General features: G+C 37.7%; 1 protein-coding gene across 1 annotated transcript in view; it reads left to right on the forward strand.

Annotated features, from left to right (window-relative positions):
• Positions 1 to 20190, forward strand: part of LOC136873786 (uncharacterized) — a 788774-nt gene that overhangs the window by 155501 nt on the left and 613083 nt on the right. Inside the window, exon 9 of the mRNA XM_068227569.1 lies at positions 13430 to 13534. Within this exon, the coding sequence (XP_068083670.1) occupies positions 13430 to 13534 (105 nt within the window). The remainder of the gene's footprint in view (positions 1 to 13429; positions 13535 to 20190) is intronic.

Raw genomic sequence — 20190 nt, forward strand, 5'->3', positions numbered from 1 at the left:
TTCTCTCAGAAGACAATAGCAGGTACATATCCACTGCACATTATTCTTTCACTTATCAGGCATGCAATCGGCCTGCATAATCACTTTATAACTCTGCATGCATTATAACTTCTCATATCTCTTACAAATCACATCAGCCTTTTACATTACGAGACCGGGTTCAGTTCCCATGCAAATCATTGGGCAAAAACAGATTCCAACCTAAATTCGAAGATCCTATTCTTTCAACGTTGTTATGCAGCTCCTTACGTACAGCTTCTGAAATACCATGCGTCATGCAATTTAACTGTTACTAACTCTCTAAGTGACCATAATGAAATTTAATTAACACTCAACGTAGCTAGTGTTTAACTTTGAACTTGGATGAACTTGTCAATCTAATCCTCCTAGCACTAATATACAAGGAAAAATCAGAATAATACTAAACTAAAAATCATGCATAAATTACAACAAATAATCCTAACAAATCCCTCATTATCCCAACTAACTAGTCATAAATAAAAATAAAAATATAGAGAACATGCATTTCTCTCTTATCCGTATATACAACAATATAAAAGTGAAATAAACACATGCCGTCAGGCTTACTTTACGTTAAATAAAATCCCTATTCTAAACTGCACTAGTATTTTACCATAACCCACATAACATTCCATAATTAAGACATGCGCCTTATCTTGGACGACTCTCTGGATACATGGCAGCGGCTCACATCCCTGCCTCGTTAGGTGTCTACTCCATGTTGATCACTGCTTCAACACATAGAAATACAATCCCTTCTTCCATAGGCGAAGCCATCTTCTTGCTGAAAGTTATTGAACACTGCAACACAGAAGGCTTTGGATGAATATCTCTTCACTGCTCAATTCTGCATGTGCCGAACAACCCTTTCTTGGCTATAAACTCAGCCAACACACTGACATATAAATACACTGTAAATTTTACACTTGAGGGTTTATGTACACAGTTATTGAGAGCAGCACGCGGTACGTATTGAGAGTTCCTCGCGAAACGCGACTGACACGAAATTATGAGACCACGGAACGTCTCTCCTGCACTTTCCAAACTGCGGCTAAATATCACCGTCTATTCACTGGTAGTGAACTTTCCGATAATGTGATCTGCAATTTACTCTGCATCAGTTAATTTATTCCACTGCACGACTGAAACACTGTTTATTGGTCTTAAAAACCATACTCTATTAATGATATATACACGTGGCAACTTTCAAGTACAATTCTCGGAGCACATCGAACAACGTTCACTTCATTTCAGTATCCGCGATCAGAGTGACGCTCTCCAGAGCTTCGGGTGCTAAGGAAGTGCGGATAACGCCGTTTTAGCTATGGGATTCCCGCATGTCTAGACAAACCACCAATCAGACTGCTTGCCATTCATAATGACACAATATTATTTATAACATATCAATAAAACACAGTTCAAATAATATCAAATTTCTTCCTATAATTTTTATATCATACTCCTGATTATATTTCACTTGTAGACCTGTAGAAATCCGTCAAATAACAGAATTTATCTCAAGCAACTGTACATGTTGGTCAACCTGGAATTATGACTTCGTGCGATGTAGACTCCATATTTGCCATATCCACGCGTTCTCAATGGCTGAATATTTCTCATGGTCAGCATCAAACACGTGCTGATGTGTGCCAACTCCTAGTGACGCTAAGCCATTCTCACGGTCCCGAGGAAGTATTGGGCAATATCCAGTGACTTGATGTCTCCATAGACTTCCAGTCTCAACTATCCTGCGTTTCATTACTTTACCATATATGACTGAAATTCATATCAATAAAATTTACATATTATGTCAAATAATAATCTGGGTATATCTTATGGGCCGGCAGGATATGGCTCAATAGGACACCATTGTTAAGAACGTAAGGTTTAACATGTTTGCCCGATTTAATCCTATCAATAATAGCCTTTAATTCTGCATCATTTTTCTGATGTTTGGAAATATATTTGAAAAGAAAAGGCGAATTAGGCCAAAACTTGGTTAAGAGAGGGATCTGCAGGCTCTGATTGAGGATCAGAATTGCCTGGGTAGAACATTTTACGGAGGCTATCAGCCACAACATTTTCAGTGCCACGAATGTGACGAGCTTCGAACTGAAAAGCTGAGATGTGTACTGCCTAACGCGCAAGACAACCAGTACATCTTGGTTTGGCCGACACCCAACTCAATGCCTGATTATCAGTTTCAAGATCAAAAGGGAGATATTCAAGATACATTCTGAAATGTTCTAAAGAAAAGACAACAGCTAAGGCTTCCAATTCATGAATAGAATAGTTTTGCTGAGCAGGATTTAGACCACATGAAGCATAAGAGATGGGATGACGTCCTTCTTTGAATTCCTGAAGGAGAACACCAGATATACCTGTGGAAGAGGTATCTGTTTGAAAGATGAAACAGTTAGAAGAATCTGGCATTGCCAGAACAGGAGTGTTACATAAAGCAGATTTCAAATGAATATTGAATTTTCACAACCACATTGTAATCAAAATCAACTTTCAACCTATTAGGTCGTGTTACATACATTTAGTATGTGTTAAAGAGATGTTAAGTACAGAACAAAAATGGCCAACCAGACACCAGTGGGATCCGAACCCACAACCTCCCGATTTTGTGTCGTTTGCTCTACCAATTGAGCTATGGTGGCCTAGGTCATCTTTGTTCTGTTGGAAATGATCTTAGCTACAGGTCTGGCACTACTGCCATCACACTGTAGAGTTTGTTTAAGTCGCCTGTTGAGGGTCAAGTCAATGAATATTGAATTTTCACGAGCACATTGTAATCAAAATCAACTTTCAATCTATTAGGTGTGCTATTTACCAACTGATGAGCCCAACTTAGCACACTGGGGAAAAACGCTGGCAACCACGAATGAGTTAGCTGGAAAATTTTTAATGTCCAATAACGGACCATTTATATTGGTATTATAAGTGGTATGTTCCGAGCTGTCAGTGGAGAGATGGCGTGGGATGACATCAGTAGACGAATAAGTTTGAGCGGTGTCTTTAAGAGTAGGAAAGATCACAATATGAAGATAAAGCTGGAATTCAAGAGGACAAATTGGGGCTCATATTCATTTATAGGAAGGAGAGTTACGGATTGGAATAACTTACCAAGGGAGATGTTCAATAAATTTCCAATTTCTTTGCAATCATTTAAGAAAAAGCTAGGAAAACTAGATAGGGTATCTGCCACCTGAGCGACTGCCCTAAATGCATATCAGTAGTGATTTATTGATTGACTAGCTGATGTACCCGCTACGGAATTCTACATTGTATACAGAATTCTAGGTTAGGTAGTGTGTATGATGTGAGCAAGATTGTATTAAATTACATAGCTATTAACGTTACCCTAGAAACGCAACAGGGAAGTCACTGAATGTCTTTCCTCACATGAAGATTGGGTTAGGGAATTTTCATTGTAATGGTAGGCCCGCTTGCCTACCATCAGTCACAATCATGTTGGTGAGTTCATTCATTCATTATTTATTTACCATAAACCTTTACAGTATCTATGGAAGGCCAGGGGAAAAGGGCAGGCCCCCCCCCTACACATAGTGCCCCCTGACCTTTGAAATAATTACCTATACATTATTTACAGGTAAAGTAACAAACTATAACCTAATATATAAATATTTCTCATTTATACAACCTTTTACTACCTCGTTCATTCTTCCACATATTCACAAGCATTTTCTCACCTTATGTGTTTCGTAATGTAACATTTAACTATTTTTAAATTTCTACATTTAACATTGGCGGGTAGATCATTCCAAAGCTGCACTGAACGAGCAAAGAAATCTAGTTTGTATGACTCAGTTTGTTTTCATTATAATGGTGGATACTCACTATCCACGTGTCTTTTTACACCCTCAGAAAGATTGCCTTACCATAGTGGTTTTCCCAACTGAAATGAATACGTCATTACAATGACGTCAGTAGGAATAGCACTATTAAAAGCAATTCTTTCATATGAAATACTCATTCAAATGAAAAACCACACATTTTCTCACTTTTAACGAACAGTACTATGCTGCCTACCTAACTGTCCAAATTTCCAGAGCTGGAATGACCAAGGCGCAGACAGCCATGATCCATGAACACACTTTTATTTTATGAGGATACTTATTTCTAAAAAAAAACTGAAGATGTTACAGACATGAAAATTGGTATTTAGAATCTCCTTTAAAAATAAAGAAACACGTATTCTTTTGTTTTTGAAAACTCCAATGAATAGGGGGGTGAACGGGTGTGACAAACAGGGTGAAAATTTTAAAAACATATCTAGGACTACAATATATCTCAGACCCTTAACATATTACAGGCTTGAAAACTGCTACTCCTGTAAAAGTAGAGAGACCTAGATTTTTTCCGGAAAATTCACTCAAGGGGAACAAAAAAGGGGATGAATTTTTAGAATGACAATATCTACAGTATATCTCAAAAACAGAAAATGTTACTGAAGTGAAAATTGGTATTTTTAATCCCTTTCAAAAATAAGTAACACGTATTTTTTGTTTTCGGAAAAAAACACTTGGGAGAGGGGAGGGGCGGGTAGAAAGGACTGAAAAGTGGGTTGAATTCTTTGTATTAGGATAATGATATCTCAAAAACTGAAGACGTTACAGACGAAATTGGTGATTGGAACCACATGAAGAAATGCATATTTTTTGTTTTCGGAAAATCTTCGTAGCCGGCTGTGAAAAAATTGAAAAATTAGTTAAATTATTTGCATGAGTCTACTTATATCTAAAAAACTATAGATGTTGCAGGCATGAAAATTGGTGATGGAATCCCCTTTAAAAGTAAAGTAACACATATTCCTTTGATTTTGGAAAATCCAATTAAGGGGGGCGAAAGAATTGAAAATTTTATTGAATTATTTGTATGAAGATACTTATACCTTATGAAAACTAAAGTTGATACAGACGTGAAAATTGGTATTTGAATCTCTTTTAAAATAAAGAAAAGCGCATTTTAAAGGAACAATAAACTTGGGGTTGAGGGGGGTAAAAAGGTATTGAATTCCTTTTATGGGGACAAATATCTAGAAAACTGAAGATGTTACAGTCGTGATATTAGGTATTTAGAAGCTTCTTTATAAGTAAACACGTATTTTTTGTTTTCAGAAAATTCACTTAAGGAGGGTCGGGGGGTGAAAGGAAGTGAAAACATTGAATTCTTTTAATGTGGATACTTATGTCTTAAAAACTGATGGTTGCAGACGCGAAAATTTGTGTTTGGAATCTCCTTTAAAAATAAAGAATCATGTATTTGGGGGTGGGGGTGAAGGGGGAATCTGTTTAACGGGAGTGGGGTGAAAAAGGAGTTGAATTATTTTTGTGAGGATACTTATATCTCAAACAAAAGATGTTACAGACTTGAAAATTGGTATTCAGAGTCTCCTTTAAAAATGAAGAAACACGTCTTTTTTTGTTTTCGGAAATCCACTTACGGGGGGAAGGAATTGAAATATTCGTTGAATTATTTGTATGAGGATACTTACATCTCTAAAAGATGAAGATGTTACAGACGTGAAACTTGGTATTTGGAATCTCCTTAAAAAATAAACACGTATATTTTTGTTTTCGTGAAATCGAGTTGGTGGGGGGTGAAAGTAAGTAAGGAAGGAGTTGAATTCTGTTTAAGAGGATACTTATATCTCAGAAATTGAAGATGTTACAGACGTTAAAGTTGGTATTTTCAATCTCCTTTAAAAATAAAGGAACATGTATTTTTTTATTTTTGGAAAATCCACTTAAAGGGAGAGGGGGTGGAAAAAAGGGCAAAAGAAGTTGAATTCATTTTACGAGGATACTTATATCTCAAAACCTGAAGATGTTACAGACGTGAAAGTTGGTACCGTATTTTGAATCTCCTTTAAAAATAAAACACGTACTTTTTGTTTTCGGAAAATCCACTTAAGGTGTTGAAAAGAATTGAAAAATTGGGCAGATTTTGAAAATGAGTACCGGTATATCTGTGGTATATGTCAAAAACTTAACACGTTACAGACATTAAACTTGGTATTTGGAAAGCCCTTTAAAAATACAGGAACATGTACTTTACATTTCAGAAAAGGCACTTGACGGGGGGTGAAAGGAAGTGAAAAAAGAAGTGAATAACTTTTAGTGAAGATACTTATATCTCACAAACTGATGATGTTACAGATGCGAAAATTAGTATTTGGAATCTCCTTTAAAAGTAAATGAAGATGTGTTTCTTTTTGTTTTCGGATAATGGGAAGGACTGATAAGGAGGTTAATTATTTTTATGGGGATCCTTATAGCCTATCTCAAAAACTGAAAATGTTACGACGTGGAGATAGATATTTGGAATCTCCTTTAAAAATAAGTTGTTTTTTTTTTATTTGAGAGAAGATTGTTTCTCATATATACAGTTGTATGTTGCATGGTCATCTTAACCCCAAAAGGCAATAACACAAACGTAGTTTACAAGGAGTTTGCGGGGTAAATGAAACTCAATTTGTCGGTGAACATTATACATTAGGGATTTTCAGATAATGTCTTAGTACAGTACCGAGGAACGATTACTTTTATTATTTTAGGAAATCCACGCGAGCGAAGCCGTGGGTAACTGCTAGTATTATATATATATATATATATATATATACACTCCTTACCCATACCATTCAGTAATTTTTCCAGATCTTCTGCAGTCTCAGATAAAATAACATCATCATCAGCAAATCTCAGGGTTTTGATTTCGGTGATTCCCTTCCCAAATTCATCTTTGATTTCCTTTACTGCCTGTTCTAAATAAATATTGAAAAGGAGTGCAACCTTGTCTCACTCCTTTCTGGATAACTGCTTCTTTTTCAAAGCTCTCAATTCTCATCACTGCAGACTGATTTTTATACATATTGTAGATAATTCTTCATTCTCGGTATCTGATCCTTATCACCTTCAGAATCCCAAACAGCTTGGTCCAATCAACATTATCAAATGCCTTTTCAAAATCTACGAATGCCATGTATGTGGGGCTTGTCCTTAATTTGATCCTCTAAGATCAGACGTGAAGTCAGGATTGCTTCACGTGTTCCTACATTTCCTCTGAAGCCAAATTGATATTCTCCCAACTCAGTTTTAACTTGTCTTACCATTCTTCTGTAAATAATAGTATTAAAATTTTGCAGGCGTGAGATACTACACTAATGGTGCTGTAGTTTTAATACTTGTCAGCACTGGCTTTCTTCAGAATAGATATAACAACATTCTGCCGAAAATCGGATGGCACTTCTCCTGTCTTATACATTCTACACACAAAATGGAATAACCTCGCCATGCTAGTTTCCCCTAAGGCAGTCAGTAATTTGGAGGGAATGTCATCAATGCCAGGTGCCTTGTTCCTATTTAGGTCTCTCACAGCTCTGTCAAACTCTGAATTGGGTCTCCCATTTCATCAGCATCAACAGCCTCTTCTTGTTCCAGAACCAAATCATCTGCATCTTTACCTTGATACAACTGTTGGATATGTTTCTACCATTTTTCTGCTTGTCTTCCTTCCCTAGAAGTGCTTTCCATCTGAGCTCTTAATATTCATACACCTGGTTTTCCTTTCTCCAAAGGTTTCCTTGATTTTCCCCTATGCAGCATTTACCTCTCCTAGGACCATACAACTTTCAATATCCTTGCATTTATCCTTCAACGCCTGTATTCCTTTCTGCTCTCTAAATTTTTGGCATTGTTGTACTTTCATCGTTCATCAATCAGGTCTAGTATCTCCTGAATTATCCATTGATTTTTAGTTGATCTTTCCTTTTTATAGTTCTTCAGCAGCTTTAGAGACCTCATTCTTCATGACTATCCATTCTTCCTGTACTGTGTTTCCTTCAGTCTTTTAATTTAGTCCTTGTGCAACATGTTCCTTGAAACAGTCCCTTACACTCTTTCCTTTCAACTTATCTAGATCCCATCTCCTTGCATTCCTTCCTTTCTTCAATTTCTTCAACTTCATATGGCATTTTGTGACCAACAAGTTGTGGTCAGAATTCACGTCTGCTCCTGGGAAAGTTTTGCAATCCAACACCTGATTTTTGAATCTCTGTCTAATCATAATGTAGTCTGTTTGATACCTTCCAGTGTCTCTAAGTCTCATCAATATATACAGCCATTGTTTGTGGTGTTTGAACCAAGTAGCAAGGACTAAATTATGATCAGTGCAGAATTCAACCAGCTGACTTCCTCTTTCATTCCTTTGTCCCAATCCGAATTCTCCTACTGCATTCATTACCTTCTCTTCCTTGGCCTACCACTGCATTCCAGTCTCCCATCACATTTAGATTCTAGTCACCTCTTACATATTGTATTAAATCTTCTATCTTTTCATATATTCTTTCAGTTTCTTTACCATCTGCTGAACTAGTAGGCATACAGACCTGCATTATTGTGGTGGACATTGGTTTGGTGTATATCTTGACAACAATAATCCTTTCACTCTGCTGGTCATAGTAGCTTACCCATTGCCATATTTTCTTATTCATTATTAAACCAACTCCTGCATTTTCCCTGTTTAATTTTGTGTTGATAATTCTGTATTTGCGTGATCAAAAATCCTGCTCTTCCCGCCAATGTACTTCACTTATACCAGCTACATCTACAGTGAGTTTTTCTCATCGGTTGGCCAGCAGGTGCGGCCAGCTTATATGCCTCCCATTGACTCATCACTTCCCACTACATAGCTCAGCGACAGTACAGAAATGCCTGCACTTCACAATTCAGGTCTGTACTTAGAATGTGTATTAAATGTTGATCTGTCGCTCCAACTGTTTTTAAGTTGTGAAATGTTATTTTGGGGTATAATTCTCATAATGCCTCCGCACGTGTACGCAGAAGAGGAAAGGGTATTTATGTACAATAATTATGTGAAAATGGAGTGTTGCAGGGACATTATTAGGTGATTTGTAACACAATTTCCAGGTGTAGATAGAGATACCGTGCGAAACTCATAAACAAATTGAGAGGAACTGGTTTTTTTTTACTTGATAAGAAGCGAACTGTTAAAAAACCATGTATTTACAGAGGAAACGATAAATGAATTTGCAGAATGATTAGAACATACGCCTACAAAATTCCTAAGACAAGTTGAACAAGAAGCCGGGGTTTCGAAGAGCTCAGCATGGTGGGCTACGAAAATGTTAAAATTAGAACCATATAAGGTGACTGTAGTACACAAAGTGCATCCTTGTGATCGTGATGGGCAGGTGCGTTTTTGTAATTATATGTTGCAAAACATTCTTGATGAAATAATTTATCTACACTTAACAATTTTCTCTGATGAAGCAGGGTTCCATTTAAACGGGTATGTTTGGATGCAGAATAAAAGATATTGGAGTACAGAAAAAACCCATCGCATATACAAAATTTCTCTACATGGTGAACAGATCGGAGTATGGTGCGCAGTGAATGGATACAGAATTATAGGACCTGTCTTTTTTTCAGGGCACAATGAATGCACAAAAATACAGGGATAATATACTCAAACCATTTTTTGATGAAGTGACAGACACTGACTGTAAAAATGGATATTTTCAGCGAGACACTGCCCCTGCACATACAGCTAATGACACATTAAACTTAATTGAGGAAATTTTTGAAGATCGTGTCATTAGTACGAACTTATGGCCATCATGATCCCCAGTTTTAACTGTTTGTGACTTTTATTTATGGGAGAGCTTAAAAAGTAAAGTGTATGCAAGAAACCCTCACACATTGGATGAACTGAAAGAACATATCTGGAGAGAAATAGCTTTGATATGCATGTGAATTGGAGTGTCCTAAGACAATGCAAGAAATGTGTGATGCAGGAGGGGAACATTTCCAACATATCCAGTTATAAAATATGAGCTTATTTTCTTAATTACTAATTTTCTTAATTCTTAATATTAATTGTTATCTCACATCATACATGGATATAATGAACGAAGTGCTGGCCTTGTTGCTATGCCGCAGAGCGGGGAGTGATGAGTCAACTGTATGCAAATAAGGTGGGTGCACCTGCCAGCCAACTGATGAGAAACTCACTTTAACTTTAGTCTATCCATCGTCCTCTTCAGATTCTCTGGGGACTATTTTACCTCCAGAATATTTCACCTAGGAGTAAGCCATCATCCATACATCATTCATACAGAGAGAGCTGCATGTCCTCAGGAGTTAGTTACAGCTGTAGTTTCTCATTGCTTTCAGCCATGTAGCAATTTGCTTTACGTCACACCGACACAGATAGGTCTTATGGCGCTGATGGGAAAGGAAAGGCCTAGAAGCGGCCGTGGCCTTAATTAAGGTACAGCTCCAGCATTTGCCTGGTGTGTAAATGGGAAACAATGGAAAACCATCTTCAGGACTGCTGGCAGTGGGGTTCAAACCCACTATCTCCAGGGTGCAAGATCACAGCTGCGCAGCCCTAACAGCTGTGTAGCAGTATCAACACAGCTAAGCCACGTTGAGTATTATTACAAGGCCAATCAGGCAATCATCCAGACTGCTACCCTTGCAACTTCCGAAAGGCTGCTACCCCCTTTCGATGAACCATTTGTTAGTCGGGTTTCTCATCAGATACCCATCTGATATGGTTGCACCTGCAGCTCAGCTATCTGCTTCATTGGGACATGCAACCCTCTTCACCATGGCAAGGTCACATGGTTCACAGGGGAGGAATACGAATGGAATATTCACGCAAAATTTTGCACTCCACAAAATCCACTTGGTACAGTTATAGCAGGCATTCCACAAGAAAGGGGTGTCCAGCATTCGTAAAAATTAAGGAACTGCCAAGGTACATATACAAGCGTAGTTAGAAAGTAAAACAAGCCTGAGGGGCACTGGGAGACAAAGTCCCATGAATTAATAAGTGTCTCTTTCGCTCACCATTCAATCGTAGAACATAGAACTCCTTGATGTTCGGGAATAAAGTGCAATTAAATTAAAAATTAAGAGTAAATTATTTCCATCTTTTCGATAAAAAATCAAGTAATGGCGGTTACATTACGGAAGAGACATTTATTGGAACTAGTTTCGACCTATTTTTTTAAGGTTATCATCAGCCAAATCGTAAGTTGCACAATGTACCTGACAGTTCGTAGAAATTGTAAAAATCATGAAAACATGGGTTTGACACTATAAATGTGAAAAAGTCAAAATTGGATAATGCATAAAATGCATAAATTAATGCACTTAGCTGTTGAAGGAAGAATTCAAAAAGAATAATTTGGGCGTTGAAGATTCTTGAGGTTTGTATACAGGGTTATTCACCTAAGATGTTGCACGGAAATAACTTCTATACCATTAAAGATATTGACATTCCGTTTTCATATTCGTAAATGGTACCCAGGAGCTTGTAAAATAATGTGCTATGTATTCTCTTGGGGTGATTAATAACTGACATATTGATACTAACTTCATATATTTAAATAGAACAGCACAAATTCATATAGCTGGTCTAAAAGTTCAGCTGCATACAAGTTCAAATATGCCTACTACCGTTGATGATTTGCAGCTTTTAGAACTCCGTATCGTGTGATACATAATTCTCAAGAATCTTTGTTAACCTTCAATGACAACTCTGTGCATTGATGTATGCATTTTTAAACATAATCTGAAACTTTAATCACCAATGAGACGTGACCTGCAATACGTCCAACACATCGCAGCACAACTATCAGAACTTCATAAGGAGTGATATACACAAACCTCAAGAATCTTCAACGCCCAAATTATTCTTCTTGAATTCTTCCTTCAACAGCTAAGTGCATTAATTTATGCATTTTATGCATTATCCAGAACTTTTACAACAATTTTGACTTTTTCACATTTATAGTGTCAAACCAGTGTTTTCACATCTTTTTTACAATTTCTATGAATTGTCAGATACATTGTAAAACTCGCGATTTGGCTAATGATGACCTTAAAAAATAGGTCGAAACTAGATCCAATAAATGTTTATTCCGTAATGTAACCCACATTACTTGATTTTGTATTGAAAAGGTGGAGATATTTTAGTTTAAATTTTTAATTAAATTGTAATCACAGTTCAATATGGACCATTCAAAATGAAATTCATATCTCTTAATAAAGAGCAGGCATTAGAAAACCACTCCGGAGCTGAAAGTGGACTCATTAATGTGGTGGGTTGGTTGGACTTATACAGCAAAGTTCACAGAACACACTAAAATAAGGTGAAGTCTTCTAAGTCTTGTAAGTCTTCTGGAAGTTGCTTTGACATCAGCTGTGATATAGGTGAAGGCCCACAGAGTCAGTCAGCGATTGGTGTGTGTGTGTGTGTGTGTGTGCGAGTATGGTGAGTGGTGTTTGATCCAAGAGGGATAAGGTTGCGGCCAGCGAAATGCAGCATTGAAGTAGATGAGGTAGAGTTTCCAATGATTTCATATCCACAATTGTTATAAAAGTGAGTCCAGGATGAATCTTCATCTGCGTTTTGATTTATTTACAATATTTACCATACCAACAAAAACATTGCAATTGGGAAATATTCCAGTGGCAATGATCACTTACAGTAGTGTGATAATAAAGTTAAGTTAAAACATAATTATGCAACAGTAACAACTACAAGAGTACAACAATCACTTCCATGGAAAGAAAATCCTGGTATTACAAGAAATACTACTAGTTTAAACATTCTAAATCCAGCATCGTCATATACAAATTTACATACAACTTAAGTACTTACAGTGCTTAACCCTGCAGCTTACAGTACAATAGGTTAAGCTTACTATTAGCTTAACATTACAACACTGTCATATACAAATTCACACTAACCTTTTCAAAATTGTACACTATAACTTACAACAATAACAACAACGTGAGTTCAACAATCAATTCCATAGAAAGAAAATATTACAAGAAATACTATTAGTTTAACATTGTAAATCCAGCATCATCATATACAGTTTCACATATAACTTAAATATTTCCAGTGCGTAACACAACGGCTTACAATACTATAGGTTGAGCTTACTACTAGCTTGAAATTACAACGCCGTAATATACAAATTCACACGAACCTTACGTATATCAAAATTGTACACTATAACTTACAACAACAACAACAACAACAACAACAACAACAACAAGAGTACAACAAGCACTTCCATGGAAAGAAAATATTACAAGAAATACTACTAGTTTGACATTCTAAATCAAGCATCATCATATACACATTCATTTGCTGATTAATATCCGGTAGAGCTGGCGGTGTCAATCTTCTAAATATGTATATTAAACAATGCACTGAGGAATTTTAAAATACTGTGTGCACTTCCATTGGCAGTATAGCAAAAAAGGACTTCCCCCCCCTACAACCTCAGCTTGAGCTCATACAAAAACGTGTGTAAAGCTACGATAATGTTCTTTTCCAGGTCATTGGAATGCCACTACTTATCCGATATCAGGTACAGAGGAGATTCATGCAACGACCAATGCTGTTGGACATCAGTTCCGTCTGCGCAATGAAAGTATCGTAGGTAAGTTCAACCTTAACCTTCATCTTAACGTAAGCAATGAGTGCAGGGAACACAACTGGCCATTGTGTGTTCTAAGGGATCGGAATCTGCTTGTTCTTGAAGGGATGCATTTTTAGATTGCTTATGCTTTTCAAATCTCATAGTTTGTTTTACCTGTATTAATATGACTAAAGGTCCAGAATATCTAGAGATAATCAGGAGCTCAAGTTATATTTATTGTAACTATTTAGTGAATAAGTACTAAGTTATTAATGATAAAAGTGATTAAATGCTAACAGTGTAGCCACTGTGGAGCGTGTACATAAATAATAACAAAAATAAATAAGGAAATAAAATGCAGCGGCGGTTTCACATCTAAGCTTGGAAACGTGACACTAAACTTATCAATTCGCAAAGTCAACATATTGTATGGACCGAATGACAACTAAAGGATTGTGGAACGTGAAGGGAAGCCCTACTGAGGTCCATGGGAAAGTATGCCGTTATGGGGAAGAAAAGGTTCACAATAGTCACCCTTTAGCTCAAATATATTAAAATTAACAAACAAAAAATACAAGAAACAAAATTAATAAATGCCAGAGCAGCTGATACTTAACTCAGAAACCAAATTGGCAGTCTAATTAAGCTCTTCGGACTTGAACGAACTTTGACATAGAGGTTCACATATTACAGACTGAAAGGAGACATCCTTGAAACAATCCAAAAATTAATTAACGTGATGTACAATACGCTGTTCAAGAAAGAGAGTTACAATTACAAGATAAAGTCAGAAAAGGTGGTTTGCCTCCGAAAACAATGTTGCGGACTAGCTTAATAGCTAAGTTATACTGATTCTCACTTTAGGTAAATGTGGAAATCTAGAGTAAACTCCAGCGCACAAAATAAAATTTTTACCTCATCTCGGAAAGTTACGTTAAAGGTGACAAAGGCCAAAATGTAAGACTGAATTTAAATTAAAGAAAATACAAAAGAATTAGAAAATTAGCTCTTACCGTGGGAGACTGGAGACCCAAGGCAGCACAGACGCAAGGCGCGTCTGCCCTCTACAGTGATCTGAATTCAAAGACCCTGACAATACGCATCACACACGCGAAACCGGGAGAAGACCGGAAATGGACCGATCACAAATAACCAACAGGACACCAAATTTCTCTAGATTCCCGTTTTTCGCCAATTGGAAAGGTCGTTATTCTGACCGGTCCAATTCCATGACCATATATGGTCAGTTTAAGATAGTTAGCAATTTCACAAGTTTTCGAACATTTCTATTATGACACAAAAGTTTTTATCAGCAGTAACCACACGTGCGGTATAGGCCTCAAAAATAAAGCCCTTTTACATTTTTCAAACACATTACAAAATTACAAATCTTGACGTACAGAATATAGAAAATGATACCATTTAGTTCTTATTCACACAATAATTAAAGAAAATAACTTCCAATAAATTCTTCAAGTTACATTAAAACATATTTCTTCCCTTAGTCCAGAATGTTTTTTTCTTCACGCTTCTTGAAATTAATTTAACTGATACACCACTAACACAACACAACTCAATGAAATTTAAATATAAGGTCACTTAATAGCTATTGCGATGCTCATTTACAGTTCCAAATGTTATTCTTGAGGTTTCCTTAAATTGCATAAAAGAAATATTACAATAATATTCAAAACACATTCAAATTTACATTTTCTTCTAGTTACATTAAAATAATTCCTGCAGAGTCCAGAGTTGATATATCTTCATTTTCCACAATACTATTTTTTTAAAGACTGAAATGAAATTCTGCTGTCCTTTCTTCATGACACACAGGTGACAAACAGTACAAAATAAATAGAGTACATAGGTATTTTATTTGGTTATGTTATCTCTTTACAGGTTATATTTTAAAATAATTCAATAATAATAATAATAATAATAATAATAATAATAATAATAATAATAATAATAATAATAATAATAATAATAACAATAATAATAATAATAATAATAATAATAATAATAATAATAATAATAATAATAATAATAATAATAATAGTTACGGAGATATCCGTGGTAGTTAGAGGTGAAAGAAGGTGTGGGCTGGAATAGGTCTCAGCTACAAAATTAAAGTTAATTTAAAACTTTAACAAAGGTTATATTTTCAAAACTTAACAGTGGTGACATAGAATTTGAAAACTTAACAAGTCAACAACAAGCCAAAATCAGGTACAAAGAAATTATAAGAATTAGGGGGTAATACCAGATCTGGGCTTCCAGCCCCACAATAACAATCCTTGAGCTATGAGCCCAACTTTACCAAAGTACCCAGTTCACACAAAGGGGCAGAAAACCCCAATCATGCCAAGGAGCACTTTCTCCCAATTACCATGTTAAGCCTCCTAGAGGCACGTTTCACTCACAAGAAAGAGCAGATTCGCTCTCAAAGTCTTCAAGCCTATTTAAGAGGCCATAAACTGACCTTACATTAACTGCCCTCAAGGCACACATACAGAGAAACAGGGGTATCTAATACCCAATCTACTGGGCCTTCGCAGGAAGGAAAACAAAACGGGTTAAGTAAATGGCCCAAAATACAAAATTGAATGGAGGCGATAACTTGCACTCTTACACCAAGTTTTGTCTAAAACCTATGTGGCGCTAGGCCGATCATACAGGGGCTAATCCCAAGCTAGAGAGGTGACATGTATGAGAAAACTTTACTATATTAAAGAAGAGAAGAACGGTTATGAAAACGTAATCACCTCCTTTTCAAAATGAAGGGGAGTTCGAGAGGGTGAAGCACTCTCTATCCCCGCTTTACAGTAATTTATAGATTTTACCTAGACAGAAAAGAATTTACATTTTAAAAAGGTAGGTTACATACTAAAGGTTTCAAACCCTCCCCGAGAGTTAAACTGCTGAGCTAGCAAGAAATGAAGATGTTAACAGGCCATTACCTTGTAGAAGAACAGCTGCTTGAAGAAAGAGGTGCTTCCCGCCCCCTGCTACATATTCACACACTAAGAGAGATGTTACTGAAGTGGCACCGAGACAAAAAATCAGCAGTTTATACACCCTCGTGGAACATTCAAGACCTTTCAGGAATGAGTAGACACACCCTTTCGCTTTTATTGGATAACAGCATAAACTAATATACAAGACGAGGAAGAAGCACCTTATTGGTGGAAAATTAATTACATAAATTCCCGATTGGTTGCTTTCAAAATGGGCGGAAAGAAAGGATTTATATTGCCAAGCCACAAACCACAGAACAAAATTTAGTAAAAATAAAACTTAGGAATACTAAATTTCTTCAAGAAAGTTCATTCCTTCACACCAGAGTGCGTTATCAAAGTTTTGGTAGAGACATCTGTTAGAGAATGTCCAAACTTCTTGATACGGAGCAAACAAACACAAATCAAAATAGACACAGTTCAGAACACTTCAAAATTACCAAATTTACAGTAGTGACATCTTCTGAGAAACCGTTGAGTTAATACAGTTTGTTAAAGTTCAGGCTTTCTCCTGTAGAGAAGTTTCAACTGGTGCAATATTTGAATTAGCGGCGTAGAGGTGTACCGCCCGGTACAGACCTACCCCCCCTAAAAAAAAGTCCTTCCAAGGGGTGACACAGAGGAAAACAAAAAATTTGTTTGAAAAAAAAGTCCTAGTTTTTGCTGAGGAGTTGAAGAATTTAGAAGAGAAAAATATAACTTTTCAGTAGTTGGAGGTCTCAGAAGTTGTTTGACATAGGTGGGATCCAGTTTTAGAATTTCTTTGTAGTAGCTTTTGATGAATGGTCTATATGTTTGGTAGTAGTTGAATTCAGAAAAAAAAACCTAATTCTTGAAAGAGAAAAAAAAATTTCTAAGTCCACCAAAGGTTGATTTGAAGCAAAGCCATATTAATTCCAGAAATAGAGTGTCCATGTAGCTGAAGAAGAACATTATCTATCGCTTAATTTTGACGACAAGACCTGCCGCCGCTGCCTGTGTCCAGAGGAGGCCGCTCGGACCCCTTAAGTACCCTGAGATACCGCTCTCCCACACTATGAGAGAGGTAGTCGTGCTGCACGCCGCAGATGTGATGTTTGTTTACAGTCCACAAGTAGCTTGCGGGTGGTGTGCCGCACATCAGCCTTGGCCGGAAGGAGGACTCTGGCGCGCCGTACACAGGTTGACCTCGCTGGAGTGGAGTGGGCCTGTACCCCACCTCAGTGGCGGTTCGGCGCCGCATGGCTGCGGGGGCACTGAAACAGTAAGATCTCGGCAGCAGAATTTTTTGTTGGACAGAAATGTTTTTAGGGTACAGTCTTTGTGGTTGAGGCTGAGGGGCCAGCGGCGTGGAAACTTTTATTCCATTACTTTTATTTTAATGCCACTGGTATGGTTTAGCAAGAGACGGGAGCATGGTAATGGTCATATGGAGGGGACAGCAGAGTAACTTCAGGGAAGGTTTCACAAAATTTATACAAAGCAGATTCAACCAAATGTGAAACTATAAGAGGCAGAAGGCCTTAAAATGAAACTAAAAATATAACCTTCAGGATACTTACAAAATTATAAAGACAAAGTTAGCACGGAAATTATACAGGTTTCACCCGCGACAGGTGAACCCTAAATATCCTCTCGGTGGCTGGATTGCTTAGTAACAATGTCACCAGCGTAAGGAAATCTAAAATGATGCACGGCCCATGAAATCTGGGGGCAAGCTTGCCCGCGGGAACAAAATTCTTCACCATAACCTGGTCGCCTACCTTCAGATTGGTGGGTCTCCGTCCACGATCATATCTTTCCCTAACCTTTTCATGAGAAACTTTAAGATTGGCCTTAGCCTTCTTCCAAAGATCTCTAATATTATCAGGATCTATTGTCTCCGGCAGAATGTCACTAAGAGACCAAATGTTAGAGAGCGGCGTGTTGGGTACAAACTTAAACATTAAAGAAGCTGGAGTAAATTTATGAGATTCATGAACCGCCGAATTCAAAGCAAAAGCTAACCAATGCAGGGACATGTCCCACCTAGAATGATCGTCGTGATGATAGGCAATAAGAGCCGACCTCAGGTTACGATTGACCCGTTCAGCTAGAGATGGTTGAGGATAATAAGCAGAAGTAGTCACATGAGAGATGGACAAATCAAAACAGAATTTACGAAAGAGATTGGATGTGAAAGCTTTAGCATTATCAGACACAATATATTGACACGGACCGAAAGAAGCAAAAATAGAATTTAAACAAGAAATAGTGGACTGAGCGGTAGCCAGCTTATTCGGAAATAACCAAGAAAATCTTGTAAAACCATCTACACACACAAGGATGAACTTGTTGGCATTCCCCTTTGACTGGGGGAAGGGTCCTACGTAGTCGATGTAGAGACGTTCCGTGGGGCGCGACGCTTGATGAGAAGACAAAAGCCCTTGCTTAGTGGACATGGTGGGTTTACTAAGCCAACATGGTTTACAAGATTTTACCAATTCACGGATTTCACCATCCATACCCTTCCAGATGAACATTTCACGAATCTTTTCTCGAGTTTTGAAGATGCCTAAATGCCCCCCCCCCCCCCAATGGGGTCTCATGGTAGTACTTGAAGATCACAGGTACAAGAACAGCTGGAACTACAACTTTCATCTTCTTATCATGCCCCGATAAAACACCGTTCCTCAATACATAAGGGACTACATGTTCCACCGAAGAAAGGGTTTCCACGATAGGGGCCCGCGTCGGATCTTCACGTTGATATTTTTCAAGATCTCTAAACAACATGGGAGCATCAGTAGAATGGCATTGACCTCAGGTAGTATGGACTCGGGAGGTAAAGAACTATCAATATAAATGGTCCATTATTGGACATTATAAATTTTCCAGCTAACTCATTCCTGGTTGCCAGCGTTTCGCCCCCGTGTGCTAGGCTGGGCTCATCAGCTGGTACCTAGCACACCTACCAAGACGCATGGCTAATAGTGCACACCGTGGAGGCCACTGCGTAGGCTAATTGTAGCCACCGGCAGTGCCAATGCACTATGAGAGACTTTGTCCCATTACCAAAAATTGATGCCTGCTTGGCCATCAGATGATATAGATGTTGATTCGCATAGGGAATCTGAAATATTTGTTCCGAATGAGTAAATTTATAATACCAATATAAATGGTCCATTATTGGACATTATAAATTTTCCAGCTAACTCATTCCTGGTTGCCAGCGTTTCGCCCCCGTGTGCTAGGCTGGGCTCATCAGTTGGTACCTAGCACACCTACCAAGACGCATGGCTAATAGTGCACACCGTGGAGGCCACTGCGTAGGCTAATTGTAGCCACCGGCAGTGCCAATGCACTATGAGAGACTTTGTCCCATTACCAAAAATTGATGCCTGCTTGGCCATCAGATGATATAGATGTTGATTCGCATAGGGAATCCGAAATATTTGTTCCGAATGAGTAAATTTATAATACCAATATAAATGGTCCATTATTGGACATTATAAATTTTCCAGCTAACTCATTCCTGGTTGCCAGCGTTTCGCCCCCGTGTGCTAGGCTGGGCTCATCAGTTGGTACCTAGCACACCTACCAAGACGCATGGCTAATAGTGCACACCGTGGAGGCCACTGCGTAGGCTAATTGTAGCCACCGGCAGTGCCAATGCACTATGAGAGACTTTGTCCCATTACC

This window comes from Anabrus simplex, chromosome 5, assembly GCF_040414725.1.
Source record: "Anabrus simplex isolate iqAnaSimp1 chromosome 5, ASM4041472v1, whole genome shotgun sequence".
Classification (NCBI taxonomy): domain Eukaryota; kingdom Metazoa; phylum Arthropoda; class Insecta; order Orthoptera; family Tettigoniidae; genus Anabrus; species Anabrus simplex.